This window comes from Anas platyrhynchos, chromosome 1 (genome assembly GCF_047663525.1).
Source record: "Anas platyrhynchos isolate ZD024472 breed Pekin duck chromosome 1, IASCAAS_PekinDuck_T2T, whole genome shotgun sequence".
Lineage (NCBI taxonomy): Eukaryota > Metazoa > Chordata > Aves > Anseriformes > Anatidae > Anas > Anas platyrhynchos.
The window spans coordinates 180,803,981-180,829,818 of record NC_092587.1 but is presented as its reverse complement, the minus strand read 5'-3'; the positions used below and the strand labels follow the sequence as shown (position 1 = coordinate 180,829,818).

The window sequence follows — 25,838 nt, the reverse complement described above, 5'->3', positions numbered from 1 at the left end:
TTTTACTACTTCTCCAATCTTCATCAGGCCCAAGCAGGCTTATCCTTAACATGCAGAGCAAATTAGTGATATATCCCTGGGACAGCTTCCTGAGCAAGAAGGGCTCCTTTGTCCTTTTTCCTTCAGAGCTCAGGTGTCTGACCTCAAGGATCAGGCTTGAGCTGGACTGAGCGCAGAAATGGCTGTACTGCTCATTTCCATGCCTCCTCCAGTTGGTAATGTTTACAGCTCCTGTCTGGATGGACTAGAGGCATAGCAGAGTAGCTGAAGCCAACGGTGGTGTGAGTGAAGAACATGAAGGAAGAATAAGATGATGAGAGCAACAAGTGCTTGCTGCAGGTCAGACACCAGATGAACGAGAGTCACTGGGCAAACTGGCAGCTGAGCTATGGGTTGAGGGTTTTTTGTGTGCTTTCTTGTCTGTTTGTTTGTTTGTTTTTCTTTAACATTGAAGGAGAAGACCTTAGATGGTTGGTTTTGTTTGTTTGTTTATTCCTAGTAGGCTAAGGCAGGAAGGGTCAGAGGATCTTGTTGACTGCTGAATCTGATAGTAGTGAAGAAGAGCTGAGTCCCTGGCCTGAGCTTTTCCTTTGCCAAGAAGGCTGGCTGTGTGTCTTTGGCGGGTGGCTCTATTAGTTGATTTACATTGAACACAGGAAAGGAGGATCTGAGACAATATGAAGGGTGGGATTCTGATGCCTAAACATGCCCAGTGACATTTTTCTTAGATGCCTTTGTGTATTCTGTCTTGCCTTTGCTGCTCTGGAAGGTGGTGTGTACTATTCAATAGGCCCTGTGTCATATTTACTAGCCCAGTATGATGTCTCAAATACCAGAGGCACCTAAGATAGTGCTAGACACTTTTGCTTAGGCGCTTGAATCACTCTCAGGGTCTCTAACAAACAAGTCTGGGGGAGAGGGAACATGGAATCAAGATATAAAATGCTAAATAATTGATTTTACAGCATTTTTACTTTATTTATTTTTAAAGTAAATGAGTTTTTCTATCAACATTTCCCAAGAGACCATACTACCAGCATGACATGCTACATAAGTACTGCCGAAGTCTAACAAATGGACAGACCAACCCTTGAGAGATAACTGAGGGTGGTCTGATCAGCCTCAGATCATTCACTCTGACTGCTTGTTAGGGCAGAAATTTATTGCTCGAAGTAAAAGCAGATCAAATTGGGAGAGTGGGGATGTTTATATGTGTGTGCCCTTGGGAGGAAGGGAAGTGAGTAAAGTTCAATCAGTTCTCTCATGAGCCCTACAGTCTACCGCTCATGTTGGCTCTGGTTTATGATATTCTTCTAGCAACTGTATGCCCTTTTGCTCAAAGTCAAGGTAAAAGGAGGATTTGACGAGCAAATCAGGGTTCATCAAACAAAATACAATATCTCAGCCATCACCCCTTTCCTGAACATAATCTTTCTCAGCTGTGGAGACAAATAGAACTTCCTTAGCAGTCCTCTTTTCTGAGGGCACCAAAATAATCAGACTTGTCACATGAGAATGCTCACATTGGGGCTGGTAGGCAACCAGGCAGAAAAAAAAAAAAAAAAAAAAAAAAAAAAAAGATTATGTATTTTGGCCATATATTGGCAACATTTTGGATGCTTTACAGAAAATTCAGTCAGTACAGTCCTGGAATTACTCCAGGACAGTCTGTGTGACCCCTCCAGGCAAAAAGCAGGATGCCATTGTTTAGTTGGCACATTGGCACATAAGGCAAGAGTTTAGCAAGGATTGCTAAGATATGCATCTAAGAACCTTAAACAGCACTTCTGCAATACAGCTCAAACTGCATATTTGCACTGAAGCTCAGGAAGATTAGGAAACATTTATTTACTCTCCTTCTCTATTTTTTTTTTCAGTGGGAAACACTGATACAGGAAAATGTATTTAGAATGTAAAGGAAAAATTAACAAAACCCTACTATTTAATGAATCTAACTCTGCGTAGTGGGTCCTGTACATTTACTGCTTATAACAAGGAATGTTTCACATAAAGCTGACTTCACTTATTATGTATATGCACATGCATATGTATATGTATATTATTGTATATACTTACATATATATATGTATATTATATGTATATATGTAAATGTATATTACTATGTATTTTGTTTCTTTTGAATCTTCAGATCATGTATTTTGTGGCATTGTCTATTTTCTGTGCAGAAGCCTCTTATTAATACAAGACACCTCCTTAAAAGCCTTTTATTAATACAAGACACCTCTTTAAAAACAGCCAAGGAGCATAGTTCTGATATTTATCATGAGGACAGAAAGCCATATTGCTAATTATCCAGTCAGACAGTCCTGTTTGGAAAGAAATGGGAGTGGATATGAGATACAGCACATAAATAATAAAACAAAAACTTAAAAATGCAATAGCCAAAATCTAGGCAAAAAAAAATACCCACTGATAACACAGTTGTATTATGATTTCTGCAAAGTCCAATTAGGGGCAACATCAATCCTTCATGCAAGAGTAAGCAAGAATATTATAGAAGGAGCCACTCTTGAGTGGCTACAATTTTGATGATGAAGCCACTATTTTAAAAGTAAATGATGGACAAGAACATTCTTTTTGACATGGCCTTGTTTCTTATATAAAGAAATATCCTTTAAAAGTTTATGATATAAATACATTTTAGCATAGGCATCCTTCTTTATCACTGCAGTTTCTCCTGGGCCAAGTCAGGTGGATCTGTTCCCATCAAAGAGAGTTTAACTGACATCTCAGCCTTTAGACTGTATCATTAAGGATATGGGATTTAGCATGTCCCTCCTAGAGGGCACCATGTGTGCATGGTTGCTTAGAGGCAGAGTAGAGGTTTTGATCTGCACTGTCTCTATTTATGATTGACTAGCAGAGATTGCACAGCCTCCCCAGGCAATCCCCTTTGTTGCATTAGACAAATAGGTATTTGGTCTAGGTTGAGTTAATCCCACCCTGGGGCAGGGAGGTGGACTACCTGACCACCTGACATCCTTTTTAGTCCTATTTTTTCCTACAATTTTGTGATTCTTTCCTGATAAGAAGGCTGGTGGGCTCTTCAAAGGGTTAGGCACTGGAAAGAGATGAGGACGAAAGACTGAAGCTGTAATTGTGTTTGGAAGCTTAAACTTCTATTTCTTTGGAAGATAAGTTCTTAAATAGTTCTGTGGAACAAAGACCAAACCCAAATTTGAGTATTACTTTATCTTGAGTAATGTAAGGGAGACAAAAAAAAGACAAAAGGAAGATGTCAGGATCCCTTAACTCTCCTAAAATTTCTGCATGATCCTCTTTCTAAAGGTCTCCATCCTTTGCCAATTTCATTTACTGTTTTATTTCCTATCTGATCCATCAATATGTAGTCTCTATGTCATGACTGATTCAGCTTTTCCCAAATGAAGAAATCCAGTTATTACTAATGTATTCATGCTGCCTAAGTCACACAAACTACCCACTTTAGAAGCCCACCTTAGCCATCACTACCACATCTCCTGTCTGGGTGGCCCTAAACAGTGGGTAGGCCAAGTCACACATCCCTTTCTTAAGCTTATTAATGCTTGCAATAAATAACTGTATCTTGTCTAATTATAGCTATAAATTCATCCCCTACTATTTATTTATTTTCTTCACTTTCTGCAAATTTAAAATCTTATCCTTTAACTAGCCCAAGCAGTGGCCACCAAAACCTACAATTTGGTAGATTACTTCACGGGAAATATGTCATATTTAGGATCTTTCCCTCTATGTTTTAAACTATATTTGTATTTTGTTAATTAAGCCTTTTTTTTTTTCTGTTGTTGTTTTCCTGACAGTTTCCACTCCTCATTGAGTGGAAAAATCCCATACTCCCAATAGCTGTCAACCTATCGTAGTTTTCTCTTTTAGTACTTTTTTTTTCCTATAAACAATTTCATATATCTTATAATTCTATCTGTCACTATTAGAATTCCCTTTATTTTGTCATTGTCCTCGTGGTAAAATGATGTCATAACTTAAAGAAGGATGCAAAAAAAAAAAAAAAAAATTAAAACAAAAATTACCTGAGGTATGGTAAGACCACAAATTGTGCAGAGATAGATACTCTTACCTGTATAGTTCTTGCAGGCTTAAACCTCTGACTATTACAACTGCAGTTTAATTTATGCATTATAATCTACAATGCTGAGTTATGTCTGTCAGCAAGTTACCTGACTAATCATATTTCTATAGAATACTATTAAAGTAGTTACAACTCACTAGGTTTCTTCTGGTGTTGATTCAGAAATAGAAAAAGGTTTCTGAAGGACTTATTTCAGATTTAACACCATTATTATTATAATATAAATTACCATACTTTGGACTGTTACCAATCCTTGAAACTGGGTCCCTCTAAGGTCAGTTCATATTCACAGTTGCCTGGCATATCAAGAGACTTACATAAAAGGTTTTAAGCTTTTATGATCTCTAAAAAAATACTTATCAAGGAAGCTATAATATAAATAAAGCAAAATGCTTCTAATATGAAGATCTGACCATTACAGCATTCATGTAAACGCTTTTTATAGTATTTCAACTATTGTAATTCATAGTCAGAAACTATTTCAAGTATTCAGAGAAGTTATAACGCAATTTTATTGTACATTTACAAATCACTTTTAAATAATTTAGGAGTGTCCAGGGCTGTCTCACATTGAGATCTTTGAGCCACAATTTCTAAGCAATTTCTCCTGATAAATATTCATGTGAAATACATGCATGGAATTCCACTTTTTTATTCAAAGTATATGCTTACAGCTCATATTTAATCTTATCTGTAGGAGTGCAAAGCAGACATATTTCCAACACAATCACTGGTATCAGAGTTAATTTCACAACAATTTTAACATCATTTACAGTGAAGTAAGAAATGGGGGTTACACTGAATTGTCTATGTTTATGGTGAACGTACCCACCTTCCTAAATTTTCATTAATTTATGAAGAAAATATATATATATTTATATATATACCTATTTTAAATTCAATTTCAGGCTCAAATTAAGTGAATTCTAGGAACATTTATTGCATTGACTCTAAAGAGAACCCAGTGTAACTCTCTCTAATGCAGAAACCTACATTCAGTTAGATCAATTTTGTTCCTCAATTCACATTCTCAATTAGAGAAAATTATCATGACATCCAGATGCAAGAGACTGAATAAAATCCAGAAGAGCAGAAAAAGGGCATTCTTGAACTTAGTAACAGAGAGGCTACAGCATGCTGGCACCTTATGGATAAAAAATGTGTCGAATCAGCACAGTTCGTAAGCCTGGGTTCAAGAACTGATCAACCAAGAAGGAAAAAGTTTGCTTTGGCATGGCATAACAAGTTTAGTATGTGATAGTACATCCCCACATGTTATTTTGACTGTATATCTTGATGTCCTTCCCCTTTGGCAGACGGAAGCTGTGTGGTTTCATGTAAAAAGACCTGGTTTCAAGTTACCCAGCATTAGAGAACGCTGATTCAATCAGATGATTATATTACCAGGAGTGAATCTCTGCCAGGAAAATTTTCAAAAACTACCTTTCACAAACTGTCATCATATTTGTTAGGCCAATGTCACATGAATCAAAGCATTTTAGTATTGTTATTTCCAAATAAATTTTATATAATTTTTATACAATATTCAGATATTACTTTTCTACAGCATTGATAGTAAAAAGTGTATTTATTTCAAGTGAAATATTGAGATGTGGCTAGCAGTTAGGAAGGTTGTTTTTAAACTCATCTGTTTACAAATCTGTGGAGTTAGTTGATTATGATCTAGATGTACAGCCTCGCAATAACAGTTGTCTTCATTTTGACTACATTACAACTAGGGTATTAAATTAAACTTAAGATGTTCCTTTCTGAATTAGCAGCATCACTTTTCCAGACTCTTCCTAAGATTTGTCCAATAATAGCAAAATAATGGCTGGACCATTGGTTTTACTGAACCTACCCCTACAGCATTTGTAAATTAATCTAAGATGTGATGTATCTTACAGCATTCATGAAAAGTTTGCTTTTGTACAGTTTGTTAGATTGTATTTCAACATGGTGTTAATCTAACAGAGATGCTATTTCATCCTGAGATTCTGCTTCTTTCCCAAAAGTCGAGTAGATTTGTTAAACTAGAAGGCTATGTAACACCATATGACTGTGTAAATCAGGCAACGCAGGCAGCCTGCACCACTTCCATACAGCTAACCCATTTGGGTAAGCACTAATAAAATTGTATATGTACGTATATACCTATATACACATTTATGCATATGTATATTGATGTCATAAAAGATCACTCTTGGTAGGGCAGGCAGACTGTTCCATTCCATATTCAGCATAGTCTACCGGTGGTCATGCTTTTGTGGTGTGTAATGTGCAAAATTTCAGATATGGTTGCACCCAATATTGAACACAGTAGAAAAGCAAGAACAATATGAAATGTACTGTGTTTCACTGTATTTCACAAGTTACCTTCCAGAACCATTTGTTTCTCTTAAGAAATATTTGTTTTGACTACTGTAATTTCAGGGCACTTCAGAGACTCTGAAATAGTCTCCTGTGTAGAGATTGTGCCATTTCCATCATATAACAAAAAAAAAAAAAAAAGATTAACTGCAAAAATGTAAAAATTAGTCATGTATTATAAATGTTTTTTTTTCAGGCTCCCCACTATATACAGCTAAGCACTGCTAGAGGGTGATTCAGTCCTCTCGTCTTTGATAATCTCATCTTTAGAATCATAGAATATCCCGAGTTGGAAGGGACCCATACGGATCATCAAGTCCAATTCCTGGCACCACACAGGTCTGCCCAAAATTTTAGACCATGTGACTAAGTGCACAGTCCAATTGCTTTTTAAATTCAGACAGGCTTGGTGCAGTGACTACTTCACTGGGGAGCCTGTTCCAGTGTTCAACCGCACTTTCGGTGAAGAACCTCTTCCTGATGTCCAGCCTAAACTAAACTTCCCCTGCCTCAGCTTAACACTGTTCCTGCAGGTCCAATGACTGGTGTTTACAGAAAATAGATCACCTGCCTCTCCACTCCCTCTCACGAGGATGTTGTAGACCACGATGAGGTCTCCCCTCAGCCTCTTCTTCTCCAGGCTGAACAGGCCCAGTGCCCTCAGCCACTCCTCGTAGGTCTTCCCCTCTAGGCCCTTCACCATCTTCATCGCCCTCTTCTGGACACTCTCCAACAGTTTAATGTCCCTGTACCATGGTGCCCAGAACTGCACACAGTACTCGAGGTGAGGCCACACCAGCGCAGAGTGGACAATCACCTCCCTCAACCAACTAGCAATGCTGTGCTTGATGCATCCCAGGATACAGTTGACCCTCCTGACTGCCAGGGCACACTGCTGGCTCATATTCAACTTGCTGTCAACCACAACCCCCAGATCCCTCTCTGCGCGGCTGCTCTCCAGCTTCTCATCACCCAGTCTGTACATATAGCAGGGGTTGCCCCATCCCAGGTGCAGAGCCCGGCACTTGCTCTTGTTAAACTTCATGCGGTTGGTGACTGCCCAGCTCTCCAATCTGTCCAGGTCTCTCTGCAAAACCTTTTCACCCTCATCTGAGTCCACAACTCCTCAAAGTGGAGTGGGAAAAGCTCCTCAAAGTTAGGGTGGAAAGAATCATCTTTTAGGCGTTTCTGCCTAATTTCATCCCTATGGTTCTTCTGCCCTACTCACCCAGGCTTTTCTTGTAGTAAATGGAGATAGAGAGGTTTCCAGAGCATTAATCACTTTTTTATAAAGTAGATATCTAGGGTAGGTCTTTCTTTTCTTTCCATTGATCAAAACAGGAGTTTTGAGCCTGGAGTGACGGGCACAGAAGTATCTTTACTGTAGTTATTAGAAGCTAGGTGTAATGAGATGTTTCCATTCAGGCCTACCCTGTGGGAGTTTACTCATTTGAAAGGGTTTGATATTTTTGTGGACAGCAATAAAAGCTCCTAGGAGTATTTCCTTTCTCCTTCCCATAACTTGTCTAATTTGCAGGGCTGAGATCAAGGCAGCTGAGTCTCCAGTCATTAGATTGGAAGATAATGGGTTCCTCCTTTTGAGCTTTTATTCTTGCATAGAAGGCCCTTTGCTAGTCTAGCTTTACTGGGAAGGACAGAAGGTGTCCCCAAACTGTTCTGTAGCCTGGCAGTTCAGATAAAAGGGAGAAACAGCTTAAATCCCGTTTGACTGCTAAAGGCATAAAATCCACCTCTTGTGGCTCCTCACTGGGGGCTCTACTCCTACATATTAACCTTATCACTTCTTCCTTAAAACAGATAAAAAAGACTTATGGCCTTTATCACTGAGTATCTGTTCCTGGCACCTTCATATAAAAACAGTAGCAACAATGAAGTCACACTGGACAACATTCTGGACTCGCTGACTTCAGACTGGAGAACAAAGCAAGCAGGTTTTATTCTCAGCTTAAAATTTCACAGCTGAAGCTAAGTCCTAATGTGTTCATGGAAAAACAGATATATGAGCAAATTCTGTACTTCCGACAGCTACAGATTTAAGAAAAACGAGGTGTTCAAGTAAGAGAATAAATTTAACTTTTACAAATCCAAAATATTTTATGAGATGAAACATTGTAAAATTTCTGGGACATTTAAACATGTTCTCAACTAAGATTGACCACTCAGGACAACACTGTGTTGTGATCATTACTGGCCTCTTACCAATACATAGTAAGGGGGAAAAAAGCAAACCTAAACTAAAATATGTAATGATAAGAAACACATTAAAGAGATTAAGTTTATCTTATAAAATAATGGCCTGGAATACTGCATGCAGAAACAGTGACTTACTTTGTAAAGATTTTGCTTGGATTCAAATGATTTTGTAGATGAAAGACACTAAGGCAGGAGAATTCTCCTGTGGATACATATGATGTCTTTGCTGCTTATTTGGACCTTCAGTATGGGATTTAATGTAATGTGAACTGACCAAAATAAAATAAAACAAAATAAAATAAAATGTTGTTTACTAGGGCATAAGAATTCATACAGAATACCAAAGGTTTAAACAGTAGTGGGAAAATCTGCCATGTTTGGAAATGCTGCAAAAATACTTGCAAAGTGCAAAGGTGCTTGTCTGGGTACAGGATAATCACAGGCTCTTTCAAACAGCCACCTGTTTTAAGGGTCCCAACATTGTTTATAGAAATTTAGTGACTGTAGAAGCCCTGATAGCAAAGCAGCTCAAAAATCTGTGCGCTATGAATCAAGCATGTACATCAACCATGCATACCTCTCCTTTGAGCTGAGATTCTTTCAGATAAAGCTGCCAATTTTACTTCCCTGAAATATACTATTGGAAATACCACGGATACTGCAAACATGGAGGTTATCTGACTGCAAATACTTATTTAGCTATATAAGGCAATTGGCAAGATCTCTCTAGGCCCTGTTGTGTAGTACCTGTTGGAGATCTTGATTTACCTGCTTAACCACAAATTTAGGTGTTGTAGCAATACTAATCTTTATAGTGGTTCAGGTACTGGTGGCCTCTGCCCCCTCCCTCATTTGTTAAGTGCATGTTTGCTAATTGAGCTGTTAACGGCCATAGCTCTTTTGTTTTTTAAGGAAATGAAGTTTTATAGCCAACATCTTTTAAGAATGGGAAAGGTAGATGCATGCATTGTGAATTCTGTCATTAAGTGGATCCAGAAAGAGACACTCACTGCCAAATACTGTTCGCTTTCTGTAGAGCCTCTTTGGCCATCCATATTCAATTTAACTTCAATGGACTTGGGTCATGAATTTGGCTTTTCCACATCACATAGTACAGGGACATCCCAAGGGTAGGCAATGTTTTGAAAATGATAATTAACTATTTCTACTTGCGGGTAAACAAGCCACTCAGAAATCTCAAGGGTCACATCACCAACTGTGGAGTATGCTGCAACACCTGGGCTTTGGATTCCATTTAGTATCAGCACTGATGAGAGCTGCCATACATGTAAGCCTGAGGGTGCTTAAAAAGAGATTTAGCTTTTTCAGGAATATGTGTATACATGAAATGGCAGAACTTGTGGAAAGAACTCTAAGAATAATGACAAAAAATAAAAATAGAAGCTCTAAAGTCAATAGGTTTAAGGTTTTAAATCTCTGATAATCTGGAGTGGTGTTTATCACACCTTATTTTTTAAGTCTAGGAGTTAAAAACTGAGTCTAAGCCAAGAATTTAAACTTCCGCATAGGAGGGATGGAAGAAGATGAGCACTTCTCAAACATGTTTCAAAGAATGAGATGAATCTAACTCCCACCTCCTTTCATTGATTATAGGAGGAGTCACTCTATGGCATGACATTGTTGAAATTTCTTTATTTCTAATATCACAAGAGAAGTGATTCAAATCTCCTCCTACCAGGTCTGATACATCCAGGTTTAACATACTGTCAGTGGAGGAAGTGAGGCACAAGGACTAAATCAGAGGCACAAAATAAATGGTCTGAATTTTGTGACACAGAACAGTGGTATCACATACGTTCATTGAATATATTTTTGAAAAACTGTCTTTTTAGTGAAATGCCATTAACTCACCTTATTCCAAAACTTAGGTTAAAAGAGGGGATGGACCAAAGGGTCTTTAAGCTTTGGCAGTCATATTCTGTCCCTCTACTATTACATGTTGTGATGGGAAATCTGAAACTGCTTTGCCAAACTTTTCGTGTCCTAACTACATGGTGCACCTTTTTCTCAGAGATGCTTGTGCCTTCACAAATCTTCCCTCTAAAATAAGCTGTAACCTGAAATTATTACTTGTTAACTGTTGGGTTTTGTCAGTGATTAATACCTTCTGCATAACTTGTAATGTACAATAAATTTGATCCAGAGGTTTTATAGCTGTTGCTTAAGAATAGCTCCTATTTTGTGGTGTACGTTGACATTAATTGATGACTTATTTGAATGTGACTACAAGTCTGGAGAACTGGTTTGAAAAAAATTTACAAAAGTGCCTGGAGTTCAACTTGAAACATTACAAATGAATAATTGTAATAGGTAGACAAGCGAAACAGATACCTATATCCATATGACTTGCACATTAATAAAATCTTCATCTGCAATATTTTAAGCTGCCTGTGTTCTTATCTTGGCAGAACTCCTTGAACACAGTATGAACTTTGAGTGGAAGTCTCAGTATCAGATTCAAAAAGTTAAGACCCCTCTGTATTCACCCGTTTTGTGCTTAATCACAGAATCACTGAGCGGCTGAGGCTGGCAGGAACCTCTGGAAGCCCTCTGGTCCACCCTCCCTTCTCAAGCAGGGCCACCTACAGCAGGTTGGCCAGGACCATGTCCATGTGGATTGGACTCAATGCTTAACTCCTAGACTTACTGAATTAGGTGTGATAATGCTTATCCAAGTTATCAGAGATTTAGAACTCTGGTAATATGAGTAAAGTTGATGATGGCTCATTTAGGAAAGTCACTGTGGAGAAAAGAAACATAGTAAGTGGTTGACATCACTACCTGGCTATGGAATTAGAGGGGTTCTTGTCCTCTTTTCAGTCTTAAGACTCAGCTCTCATTCCCTTTCCACCCTGTGGCTGTCTAACATAAAGGCCAGTAGTTTATACTCACAGAAAAAATGTGTGTGTATTTGGCAGCCGTGCTGTTTGAATTACAATACAATGAAACTGCCTGTGTGGGATGGTTTTGTTATGACAAGTGAAGCTACAGAGATTAGGTAAAATTTCTCATATAAAGCAAGAGAGAGAAAATTACAGTGAAGCGTATCATAAGCACTTAAAGCAACAGTTTCTTCAGACTTTGATATGCAATTTTAATAGTTATCTGAGGTCAACATAGAGACAGCAGGATCATCCTTCAGAAGAATTTGTTTCATTTTTTGACACATGCCACAGTGTGTGAATCCTTAAAAGCAGTCAGTTTGGGGATACCTGACAGCTTGTTTGTCTGAAGTTCTGGACCTAGTTTAACAATCTTTGTCATGGAACATGACTGTATACTATATAAAATGCATAGTGTGTTATGTTTATAGTATGGGTGTGTGCAAAAAAAATTTAGTTGATAGAAAATCAACATCTTGTCTCAGATAAATTCAAATAATTCTAAATATTTTAACTAAACGTAACTCTCTGTCAGCTGCAGAATTACTGCATTATTATCAACAATTCAACTTACTCACCCACTGACAAACTACTTCCTTCTTTGGATGGCCTGACCAGCTGCCATCCAAAACAGAACAGAAAGATAGTACTATACATCTAGATATTGCTGCAGTTGTTTTGAGAAGAACATGCTCGTGCTGTTATAGCCTCTCAGTTGCTGAGATCTGTCCTCTAGAAAAAATGGATGGGCTGTTTGAATGAGCTACTTTAAGACAATGTACATACTTAGCGCAATACAATCTCTCCCCAACACTGATCATTCATCTAAACATGAAACACATTCAGAAAGTCATTAACAACTGTAACTCACACTGGAAGAAGACCACCCTCTGAATGAAATTTCAGGATGCATGGCTTCATTCTAGGGGAACGGGCCAACTTTTCTCTCTAATTGATTTCTATCATAAGAAAGTTAAGTTTGGGCAAGTATTCTCAATTTGCTGTTTCTATGACAGGCCAAGAGATAAGACGTCACAGGCTTTTCTACTTTTTTTCCAGTAATTTTCTATTAAAACTGTTAGAATATGTTACTATTATATAAAAGTCTTCCTCTGCTTATTTAAGGAGGTAACACCTAAATAAAAACAGACAAATCTCCCCACTACCAGTCAAAGATGCTAAACTGTAGTCAGTGGACTACTCTAAAGTTTCGCCTCTGCCACCTTTAAGATCTGTTCTAGAATTAAATTAATTTGAATTTTTACTTCTTCTGTTTGCAGTCCACCTAAGGTGGACTTATAATTAGCCCTTCCATGAAAATTAGCATTTAATTCCCTCACACTTTCTGTCCAGTTGAGAATAAACTTAATTCCAGCACTGATCAAGTAATTTTATAACAATGGGCATATATTTACAGATTTAAAAATAGAAGAATACCACCACCAAATATCCCTTAGAAGAAAAGAAGTCTCTGTACCAGTTTAAGAGTGAAGATTGTGATTTAAACTGTGTGAAAGCTAATGCAGAGTCAGTGTTTGAACGTGTTGAGGCTGACCCCAACTTGTTAATTTCTGACCTATCTAAAGCATATTTTTCATAGCATCTGATAGGTAGAAGTGAAAAAAAAAGTTAAGTTTTAGCTGCAAACAATCCTTTTTCAGCAATAAACATGTTTCAATATTTTTTGACAACCAAACATCTAATAAAACAAAATTTTATAAGGGTTTGTTCATTATGAATTTAAGACAAGTGATAAGACAACAGAGGATTTCTGCTATAGCAGTATTTTTTTTTTTTCATTAACACTTCTTTATGATTAGTGTGACATTTACATCACAATGCTGTATGTATCCTAACTAGAAAATACGTATTTGTAGGACATTTGTGAGACAGAAAATGTTAAATTACTTAGCCTGGATATGATCTTGTATCCATTAAATGGACTGTTTCCCTACTGTTCCACCAGGTATTGTGTACCTGTAAGTAATATGTGTCTTACACGTAATGCCTTGTTGATTCACCGATTTTAGTAATGTCTATAACTGGCACAAATATAGCACAATACATATGCATGCCGATACTACTACTACCCAGTCCAGATTACATACTGAGATGAGTTTGTCATTGGTGACAGCATTTAGGCAGTTCCTACCAAGAACATTTCCAACTACTCATCGATTTCGTCCAGAGGAAATCTGACACAGGACTCAAAAAGTCTAGGTCTCTAAATATTTATTTATTTATTTATTTATTAAGTTTTGTTGCCTACTGTATCTTTACTGTTGTATTCGTTATACATCAAAGAATATGCATATAAGTGCACATTTAAAAGTAATGTTATAATAAGTTCCATAACCACAGTAAAAAAAACTTCAAAGAGTCCAAACACAAGACGTAAACCATAGGTAAGGAAGCTCAATGGAACTACTTATTTACTTTAGCAAATTACCAAGTCTTTTCTTATTGTTAATAGGAGATCAAGAAGTTGTATTTTGGCTTTGAAACAAAAAGAGTAAGAGTGATCAAAAGGCAGAGGAGAAATAATGTAAAGGAAAACTTATTGCTTGTGAGGAGATCTGAAGTGGGAAAGAGCTTGAAGGAGGTTGACTTGAAAAGTAGGCTTTCAAAGAGTCAAGGTTGAAGTAAAAATAGTGCTGGGGACATCAAGTGTGGGCAAAAAGCCAGTGCGAGGCAGGTGAAAACAATTACTGGGGCCACAGTGGGAGAAACATCATCAGGTACAAAAGCCTACAAAGAGCTTCAGAAACATGGAGGGTGATTTTGGATGTGGTTTTTAAGTAATTGTAGGCTGGTATATACATGAAGATGTAATAACCAGCATTATATTCATCCCAGCATCAACAGAATACAATTCTGAGAACTGACTGGAAAAGAGTTTCACTAGATAAGGAATGAAAGCTAATCCAGATAGAAGACAGTGAAGTTTCTTCACACTATTGGGGAAAAAAATTACTTGTGGCAGAGAGAAATAAAGCTCTGGATGCAAGATTTAGTGGTGTTAGACCTTTCAGGAACACCTACTTGGATTGCAGCAGAAGTCGTGAAAGAAATGGACAACAGGTTCAAGACAAAAAGTGATAGTAAAGAAGAAATGTCAGAAGGAGGAGAGAAGACTCTTGAGTCAACAATCTGACTCAGATACCTGGCAGAAAATGGATGAGTGAACATCAGGGCTTAGCAATACTCTTGCACATATCCAGGCAGAGGACTATACCCAACGATATACTAAGCAGCCACATATATCATAATTTATTATTGAAATAAGAAAAGAAGAAGGAGTATGGAAGCAACCAGAAGGCTGTGGTTAAGTACAACTATACATAAGGAACTGAGGTGTTCCCTCATCTAGGTGATACAACATTTTCAATTTTTCACTTTGTTATAGCAGACTATTCACTTTGTTATAGCAGACTATAGCATTGATTGGTCTCAAGTCTTTGTACACCAAATCACCTGCCAAGCTGTGGATGATTAATTTTTTTTCTGTGCCACAGTAGGTACTGTAAGCTCCTTTATACCTAGCTTTTACATATGAAGCAAGTAAGCATGAGTTCATGCAGCTTCTCAGAGAAGAGGAACAAGACAGGAGTACAAGGAGTGGCCTTTCAGAGTTTAATTGTAATGCTAAAATTACTTATAACCATAACTATGTGCCTAAATGCTTCTATAAATCTCATTTGCTGTTTCTATCCTCTTCCCTCACTCTCCCAGTTTCCTTGGCTACATAGTTTATATACAGTGTTTGAGAGATAATAAATCTTTTTGTACTTGTAGGTTATGAAACACTGATGCTATCTACTTGGAAACTGTTTAAAAAAAAAAAAAAAAAAAAAGACATTTGGATGTTAAATTTAGTCCCTTTTATTCCCCTTTCCCAGAATTGTCACCAACAATTTTTTGAATTATTTATTTTAAGAGCATCTCTAGAATTAATTCTATAACTAAGAACCAAACCCTCATGAAAGTACTTTAATAATGAAAATCAGACTTGGCCACAGTTAAGATGTTAAGATTGTATCATATCAACAGAGGGCAGGCTTTGATAACGATAAATTTTATGTAGACAGTGAACACTGTTTCTCTTACATGGGAACACAGGAGTTGTCAGTTTCAATACAAAGTATAAATTTATGATTCAGCATCAAAACCAGAAGCCAGTTGCCTTCAGAAAGGGTTGCATTTAAAATAGGGATTGATTTGCATTTGTTTTATAGAAAGCATATATCTTGTATAATAGAGGACTCACTGATTTATCTTGCTGAAATTTTGCAGGTAATTTATTTAAAAAGAAATGTCCATGACTAGATTTCTGTAAGCACACTTTATGATTAATATTCTGTTAAAAGAACAGGTCTTCTTTGTCTTAAAGCTTTCTGTTTCTGTGTACACTCAGAAATACAGCATAGTTGTGCAGTAGAGCTGCAAGCATTCTGAGAGGGTATGCTGACTCTTTTTTTTTCCCAGGCCAAATACCAGTCACTGTATTCACCAGAAATATATTTTAAAAGATTGATGGTCTTGTTATTGGACCTAATTCTGATTTGTTACACCGACTTCCGTGACAACTGGTAGGAAACCACCTTGGATTTACAACTGCATAATTAGATCAGAATTTAGCCAAGATTAATTTCTTTCAAGTATGATTTGAACACAAGTGTTGGCACAAGACAACCAGTTAGCAAGCCAAGGACAATCCCTTCAAAATTCTTATCAACTCCCTGATTCAGAGCACTTTTCATTTCATGTTGTGATTTGAATAATAATATTAATAATAATAATAATAATAACAATAAAACCTATCTAGCACTTTTTAGTTGGACTGAGAAGCAAGAGCTCATTGATTTGTTTGACAAGACAGCTACCACTAAAAATAAAGACAACTTCTGCTTTTGGTACTCAGAGATTTACTTATTGATGATGGAGTTAATAGAGATCAAAGAACTTGAACCTGTATCCACTGAAATTCTGGTAGTGTACAGTAAAGTAGAGCACAGCAAAGTAGAGCAAAGCAGAATAGTTCAGTTGAAAACCTGCAAAGTGCACTTCTCATCACATGCTTTTTTCTTCTGATAGGACAAATAAAAAAGCAGGACACTAATTTCTTACCCTTTTCACTTTCTAATTCAATACATACACACACATGCACATATATACACGTACACATAGAGTTTCAAAGTCTGCAAAAGGAAGTTTATTTTGAAAAGAAAGAAAGTCTTTCTCCCTTGAAATCAATAAATAAGATTCCTACTGGATATTGGTTCTGGATAATATAATGTTATCATAGATAACTTAATGTTGACATTTTAACCTGCTTTGGCAGGGGGGTTGGAGAAAATGATCTCTTGTGGTCCCTTCTAACCCCTACAATTCTGTGATTCTGTGATAGTCTAAATTCGTCATGAAATAAAGATAGTACACACTCCTTTAAAAAGTTAACATATTCTTGTTGTTGAAAACAGACACTCCTTTAAATCACACCAGTCCTCTCAAGTCACTGTGCTGTTTTGTTTGTGTATGTGTGTGCTTGTTTGTTTTAAAACAGACCACCCAGACTTGATCATTACATCAGGGCAATTCCAATCTCTCCATCCCGAGCACTGTCATCTATGACAAGGACAGAGCATGGCTGTGAAATTATGAAATATCTTTGATCCTGAGACCCGTTTTTTTTTTCTATTGAATTATATTAATTTGAGGCTTGGAAAGGAGACATTAACCTGCTGAAATCCAGGTTCATCCTAAGAATAAGGAATGGAGTTACTGTTGCTTAAAGTTACTGGCTAACAAATTACTATTTTCTGCAGCAGCACCCCAAGCAGTCCATGCTTCAGTATAGGCTTGTTGAACAAATTAGCTTTCTGCATGTATGTCAAAATACAGAAATATCTCACAAATTGCTGTAATTCCAGTGTTGCAGGACAGATTTCCACTGCTACCTCCTTGCCCCAAACCAAGCTGAATTGCCTGCTGGAATCGACATTTAGGTGTAGATGTGACTGACCCTGCCTACATCTGAATTTCTAAATTCAAATTTTCAGTGAGAGGAGATGAATAATAAAAACTCATAGCCTGCCATCAGGAATTTGAGAAGGCAGAAACTTCTTCCAGCTCAGCCCCTTTTTAATACGCTTTTAACTGCAGACACAAGAGGGCAGAAATACTTTTATTCCCCCCTTTTGCAGCGACCAGTCGCCTCGGAGGAGTGACAGCGGGGGCGAACCGAGGCGCTGCGCCCCGGGGACATTGATCCGGGGTGTAGCTGAGGCGAAGAAAGGCCGGGGTCGCCCCGAATTTCCTCGGGCACCTTCTTCGGATCCCGTCCCCCCTTCTCTTGGCTCTGGGGCGGCGCTCACCTGAGGGGAGGGGGAGGGAAACCCCACCGCCTACTCAAGGGTTTTTTGGGGAGGGGGGGGGGCTGTCCCCGCCGCGGCTTGCGAGATTGGCACCCATTTTTGCCCAATCCCGCCAACCCGCCTCGCCCCCCGCGGGTGCCTATTGGCTGTCCCGGGGCAGGGGGCGGGGGCCGGGGCGGCTGGCGGGGGTCCCCCGCGGAGCGGGGCGCGCCGGGCTCAGAGCGCGGTGCGGAGCCGAGCGGGGCGCATCGCGGAGGCTGCTGCCGGGGGGTGCCGCCGCTTCCCTCCGCCGGCAGGGACCATGCGGGCTGTGTCCGGCTTGCTGCTGCTGCTGCTGGCCGGCTGCGCCTGGCTCGGGGCTGCGGAGCCACCGCCAGGCAGCGCCGCGGTCCCCTCGCCCTGGGTGTCGGAGCCGTCCCCCGGCGTGGTGGTGGTGGCCAACCGCGGTCTGCGGGTGCCCCTGGGGCGCTCCGCCTGGCTGGATCCCGCCCGCGACCTGGTGCTGCGGGTGCAGCCGGGCGACCGCTGCCACCTGGCCGTGCTGGACGAGGACCCGCTGTGGCAGCGCCCCGGCCGGCTGAGCCCCCGGCGCTTCCCCTGCGACTTCGGTCCCCGCGACGTGCGGTACTCCCACCTGGGCGGCCGCAGCCCCGCCAGGGACCGGGTCCGCCTGCAGCTGCGCTACGACTCGCCCAGCAGCGCCCTGGTGCTGCCCCTGGTGCTGGAGGTGGAGGTGCTCTTCACCCAGCTGGAGATCGTCACCCGCAACCTGCCCCTGGTCGTCGAGCGCCTCCGAGGCACCAGCAACCCGCTGGACGCCCGCAGCTTGGAGTTCACCTTCGAGCCGGGGCGGCAGCGCTGCAGGGTGGGCTTGTTGCCGTCGTTGACCGGGCTGCCCCGCTACGGAGAGATCCTCAACTACCCCTCGGCCTTGGTGGCCAGCGGGGAGGCGGTGGATGGTGGCCCGCTGCCCGCCTCGATGTGGGACTGCGAGGAGTTCCTGCGCCTGGGGCTGCGCTACCGGCACACGGCAGCCGGCAGCTCGCCCAACCGTGACCTGGTGCCGCTGGTGGCCGAGCTGTGGGAGGCAACGGGTGGTGGGGCGCCGCTGAAGCGCGAGTACTTCCAGGTGCTGGTGCGGATCCGGGCGGGGACGGAGAACGTGGCTCCCAAACCCAGCTTCTTGGCTATGCTCATGATGGAGGTGGACCAGTTTGTCCTCACCGCCCTCACGCCTGACATGCTGGCGGCTGAGGATGCCGAGTCACCCCCGGACCTGTTGATCTTCAACATCACCTCGCCCTTTGGTCCCGGCCAAGGGCACATGGTCAGCACAGATGACCGGAGCTTGCCTGTCTCCTCCTTCAGCCAGCGCGACGTGAGGGAGCTGCGCATTGCCTACCAGCCACCCGTGGAGGACTCAGATCGGGAGCGTCTCTTTGAGCTCGAGCTGGAGGTGTTGGACCCCGAGGGTGCTGCCTCAGAGCCCTTCGCCTTCGTGATTGTGGTGAAACCCATGAACACCCTAGCGCCAGTGGTGACCCGCAACACTGGCCTTGTGCTCTATGAGGGGCAGTCACGGCCTCTCTCGGGCCCTGGTCCCAGCCCCAACCTGGTGATCAGTGATGAGGATGACCTTGAGCAGGTGCGGGTGAGTGTCGTGGCAGGGCTGAGGCATGGCCACCTCACTCTGCTGGAGGACACCCCGGCATCTGCTGCTCCTCGCAAACACTTCACAGTGGCTGAGCTGGCAGCGGGCCGGGTCATTTACCAGCATGATGGCAGTGAGTCTCCACTCAGTGACAACCTGGTGCTGCGGCTGGAAGATGGTGGCTCCCGCCACCGTGTTGAGTTCCTTTTCCCCATTACCCTGGTGCCCATTGATGACCAGCCACCCCTACTCAATGCTAACACAGGGTTGGCGATAGCTGAGGGTGAAACAGTGCCCATTACCACCCGCGCTCTTAGTGCTACTGACATTGACTCGCAGGATGCCATCCTGCTCTTCACAGTGGAGGCTGGCCCCACTGCTGGCCAGCTCCTCCTCCGTCAAGCACAGCCACCTCCTGGCTGGGAAGAGGAGGAAGAAGATGAGGGCTTTTCTTGGAGGAGGGTGTCGGGTGTAGCGGGGAGCTCCGTAATCTATGAAAAGCCAGTGAGAGAGTGGCTGCAGCAGGACATTGTGGAAGGGCGTCTCTACTACCACCACTTTGGGCCTCATAGACCTGGCCCTGGGGTTGTGTTGGACCAGTTTGTCTTTAGGGTCCAAGATGACAATGACCCACCCAACCGCTCTGGGCCACAGACATTTGTGATCCGGGTGCATCCTGTGGACAGATTAGCCCCGGAGCTGCACAGCGGCAGCAGCCTGCACTTAATAGTTGCAGAACAGCAGGTGACCCCCTTGCGGAGGAAGCACTTGTGTTACACAGACCAGGATTCAGGAGACCGTGAGCTCCGCTACACAGTAACCCAGCCCCCCACTGACACCGACACTAACCACCCTCCAGATGAGCACGGAGCCCGTCTTGGATCCCTTGTGCTAACTGAGGATCACTCCGTGGAGGTTACCCACTTCACCCAAGCCCAGATCAATCATCACAAGATCTCCTACCGTCCCCCACAGGAAGAATTGGGAGTGGCTCCCCATTTGATTCAGTTTCAGTATCAGGTGGAAGATGCAGCCGGCAATGCAGCCGAAGGAACTTTCACCATCTACCTGCAGCCTGTGGATAACCAGCCTCCTGAAATCACTAATACTGGCTTTACTTTGCCTGAGGGAGGCAGCCATGTCCTTAGCCCAACTGAGCTGGATGCCAGTGATACAGACACTGAGCTAGCTCATCTCCGATTTATCCTGACCCAGGCCCCTCAGTACGGCCAGCTGCAGCTTTCTGGGTACAGTTTGATCCTGGGAGGTGCCTTTGGTTTGGAGGATATCAGGCAAGGGAGGGTGGTGTATGTACACAGTGGAGCTGAGACCAACAGTGATACGTGTAGGCTCGATGTGAGTGATGGGGTTCATGTTGTGCCCATCATGTTAAAAATGAATGTGCACCCAGTTGATGATGAGGTTCCTACCCTACGGTTGCCCCCAGGCACTGTTGGTTCCTACCTGGATGTGCTGGAGAACGGTGCTGCTGAAATCACTGCTAATGTGATTCAGGGCACTGATGAGGATACAGATGACTTAATGTTGACCTTCATTGTAGAGGATCCTCCTCAACATGGGAACATCCTTGTCCAAGGGGTGCCTGCAGAGAGATTTTCCCAAAGGGATCTGCTAGATGGTGCTGTGGTGTATGCTCATACTGGGGGTGAAATAGGCCTTCTGCCCAAAGAAGATACATTCAACCTTACATTGTCTGACCTGTCTGAGGAGTGGAGCATCAGGGGCAATGTTGTTCAAGGAGTTTCAGTCTTAGTGACCATTCTCCCTGTTGACAATCAAGCCCCAGAGATTTTTGTGGGGGAGCAGTTCAGAGTAGTGGAAGGTGACAAGCGCGTCATTACTTCTGCTCACCTAAGGGCTGAAGATGTAGATACTCCTACTGATGATATACTCTGCACCATTGTTGCTCAGCCCACATCTGGGTATGTAGAGAACATCTCTCCAGCCCCAGGATCTGAAAAATCCAGAGCAGGTATAGCTATAAGTGCTTTTACCTTAAAAGACCTCCGTCAAGGGCATATTTTTTATGTCCAAAGTATACATAAGGGTGTAGAGCCTGTTGAAGATAGATTTGCTTTCCGCTGTTCTGATGGCATTAGCTTTTCCCAAAGGTACATCTTCCCCATTGTCATTATGCCAATTAATGATGAAGAGCCTGAAATCTTCATGCGAGAGTTTGTTGTGATGGAGGGTATGAGCCTGGTTATTGATACCCCTATCCTCAACGCAGTTGATGGGGACGTCCCTGCTGATGAGTTAACGTTCACGATCACCAGGCTTCCCAGGCATGGCCACATTGTGAACCAACTGGCCAATGGAACTGTCCTAGTTGAGAGCTTCACCTTGGATCAGATAACAGAGAGCTCCAACATACTCTACGAACACGATGACTCTGAGACGAAGGAGGACAGTTTTGAGGTGAAACTCACAGATGGTAAACATACTGTAGTGAAAACAGTATTCGTCATGGTTGTTCCTGTAGATGATGAGACACCTAGAATGGCTATCAATGATGGCTTGGAGATTGAAATAGGGGAAACTAGAACTATCCATAACAGAATATTGAAGGCTACTGACCTAGACTCTGAAGACAGAACCTTGACATATATTATAAGGTATGGGCCAGGACAAGGCCTCTTACAGAGACTAAAACCTTCAGGTGGAGTTGAAAATATCACCCTGGGGATGAACTTCACCCAAGATGAAGTGGATAGAAACTTAATTCGATATATGCACTTTGGCCGAGAAGGTGTTCGTGATCTTATCAAATTTGATGTGACAGATGGAATAAATCCTCTCATCGATCGCTACTTTTATGTGACAATAGGTAGTATTGACATTGTCTTCCCAGATGTAATTAGCAAAGGAGTTTCTCTGAAGGAAGGAGGAAAGGTAACCCTTACAACCGATTTGCTTAGCACCAGTGACTTGAATAGTCCTGATGAGAACTTAGTTTTCACTATTACCAGAGCACCTGTTCGTGGTCATCTTGAATGCACAGATCAGCCTGGGGTACCCATCTCCACTTTTACTCAGCTCCTATTAGCAGGCAATAAAATCTATTACATTCACACTTCAGAAGATGAGGTGAAAATGGACAGCTTTGAGTTTGAAGTCACTGATGGGTACAACCCTGTATTTCGTACTTTCAGAATTTCTATCACTGATGTGGATAATAAGAAACCTGTTGTCACGATCCATAACCTGGTGGTGAATGAAAATGAATACAAACTGATAACACCATTTGAACTGACTGTAGAAGACAGAGATACACCTGATGCGCTGCTAAAATTTATCATCACTCAAATACCGGTTCACGGTCAGATCATGTTCAATAATTCTAAACCAGTCACCACCTTTACTAAACAAGATCTAAATGAAAATCTAATCAGCTACAGACATGATGGCACAGAATCAGTTGAGGACAGCTTCTCTTTCACTGTTACAGATGGCACTCACACTGATTTCTATGTCTTCCCCAACACTGTATTTGAAACCAGGAAACCTCAGACCATGAAGATTCGGGTGATGGCTGTGGACAACAGTGTACCTCAAATCGTAATTAACAAAGGTGCTCAAACTCTCCGAACTCTGGCCACGGGCCATGTAGGGTTTCTGATTACCAACAAGGTGCTCAAAGTGGAAGACAGGGACAGTTTACATGCTACTCTCAAGATCAGGATCACAGAGGGTCCGCGCCATGGATTCCTGATTCACCTGGGGAAAGGCAACCATAGCATCAGCCAATTCAGCCAAGGTATTACAATACTCCACATGTTCTTTAGTTCACTGGAAACATGATTTTTCTTGTTAAACTCTGTAATAATTGATGGGAGAATCTTTTCTGACAGAAAGTTTATTTTTTAGTGTCAATTATTTTTTAGTTCTGCTTATTTATTGTGTCTGTGATATTTTTAAACAGGAAATTGGGTTTACTGGGTAAGCAATGGATAGAGGAGCATCTTTGCTGTGAAGAGCTTACAGTCCAAATAACCTGGAATAAGTACTTATATTGAGGAGACTTATTTGGAAAACAGTGTTGGCTCCAGATCTTTAGAGGCCAAGTGCCTTCTTTGAGAGTTTTATTTAGAAAATGCTATGGGAGTGGCCAAGCTATTATTAACTAATGGTCATGCCACGACTAGGGTATCGGTTGCTATAAAGCCTGAGTGCACTTAACTGTAGAAGTAAAATCATTTCCAGACATGGAGTGATAATATGAGTGTATTTGTTGCTTTAATTACACAGACCTTAACCACAAAGTGTTTGTGGCAAATTAAAAGGTAATGTAAATGTTTTAAAATTATGTCAGTGGTACTTACTTTTTACAAAGAACTAAAATACTGGGTGGTATAAATAGGATGAAAACCATACGTGCCATATGTACTGAAATAAAGCCTTAACACAAGGCTATGAAGTAACTTTAATTGAAAGGGGAGCATTAACTATTCTCTGAAGAATTTTCCATGTTACTTTGTAATGAGTTAATAACTTGTTAATTAAAAACAAAATGAGTTTTTTGGAGCCTCCTGCAGCTGTGGAGTGTGCAGACTGCCTAACTGCATGCAGACTCAGACTTAAAGTGGCTCAGACAGGCTGGGCTGTGTAGGTGGTAAGGGCAGAGATGAACCTTGATGTATTTGCCAGTATTTAATTTTACAGAGCCTGTACTGGTGTGTATCCCAGGTTACAGTCCTGGCTTTAAGTGATGTTCTTTTCAGATATACCGAACCTTGCAACAGGCCTGATAAACTTTTGAATGGCTCGTATGCCCTGAGTTTTGCTGTGTTAGTATAAAAAAAAAAAAAAAAAAAAAAAAAAAAGATGGGTGGGGGCAGGAGGTAATGAGGGACCAAACATGTCTAAGCTTTGGGAACCAATGCAGCTCCTTAAATAGAAGGTGAAGGTGAATGACAAACAGTATTAAGAGCATCATTGTCAGAGTAAGTGAGAGCCAGAAGAGAAATAAAGTGAACAAATAAACATATTATCAGTTTTTTGATAGGTTTTCTCTTACCGTGGAGAACGTGGAATTACTGAATGGGTGTTCCCTGAAAGCACTCCACTGCATAGCACATTTTTTGGGGGGGCAGTGAGTGATTGAGAGGGTGCCCAAGCTGAGTGAGAAGCCTGCAACCTTAAGGAAAACTGGTTTTAGAGCTGATAAGGATCCCCAGACAGTGTTAAGATTCCACAGGTTCCCTGACAGTACCGGCACAAGATCTTCTAATTTGTATTGAGTTTAAGAGTCTTTTTGAGAAATACATCTTTAATAATTTTCTATTTTGACTCTTTTAAGCAAGTAATACCTGAGCATTTGTATGGCATTTCTGTGGTATTCTCTCTTCTCTACTTTCTCAATGCTTTCTATAAAGGTTTGTATTTTGTGAAGCAAACTCGTTGAAATGTCTTATGAATGCAGGGTCAAGCACTTGACAGTCTGGAAATGCTGCATGAAAGTCAGAAAGCATCAAACTCACACAGGGTAATACATCTGCTGAAGGCAAGGAAAGAGAAGTTACTAGAAGTAACAAAATAACCTGGGAATGAAAGTCACAGATGAAAGAGTGCTGTCTTTTGCTTTCCTTTTTCCTCGGATGCCCTCTTCTCTGTAGCTGTTTTGGATATGGGAGAGGTCGTGAGTGGCAAGGAGACAAAAATTCTTGGCTGGACCTAGAAGGCTGCACTTTTGAGAAGTAATGTGAGATGCTGAGGTCTTTCATTGACCAAGCTCTATCCGCAAAACTCAGTGTGTAACTCAGTTGTCCCTCACCTTGTAGACCTCTGTAATTAGTGTGCAAAGCACTGTCAGATCTGGAATAGTGAATTTATGCATATTTCATACTTATGCTGTAATAATAGACAGATAATAATCTACCATTCAGGGAAAGAGTAAATAAGACTCTGTTCTGTCATAGCCATAATGAGCCTTCCATAAGTGCAGATTTTGTAGCCAGCCACGCACTGTAGTTTTGGCTTTGAGACACTCCTGTACTGACCATTAAATCTGATGTTACTTTATGGTTCTTGATCTTTTCCCTTTTTAGTGATCCCATTTTGCCATGTGGAGGGATCTTTTTCAAACTGCTGAATAGTTCCACATTCATTACATGTGGATCCTGATGGGCTCTGTAAAACATATTTACAATCTTCCAGTATATGTTGGAAGGGGTCTCTGGAAGTCATTTGGTCCAACC

General features: G+C 41.3%; 1 protein-coding gene across 1 annotated transcript in view; it reads left to right on the top strand.

The window, feature by feature from the left end:
• Nucleotides 1-18,168: 18,168 nt before the first annotated feature.
• The window catches only part of FREM2 (FRAS1 related extracellular matrix 2), a 130,205-nt gene continuing 122,535 nt past the window's right edge, over nt 18,169-25,838 (top strand). Inside the window, exon 1 of the mRNA XM_038174201.2 lies at nt 18,169-23,398. Within this exon, the coding sequence (XP_038030129.2) occupies nt 18,271-23,398 (5,128 nt within the window). The 5' untranslated portion in view covers nt 18,169-18,270. The remainder of the gene's footprint in view (nt 23,399-25,838) is intronic.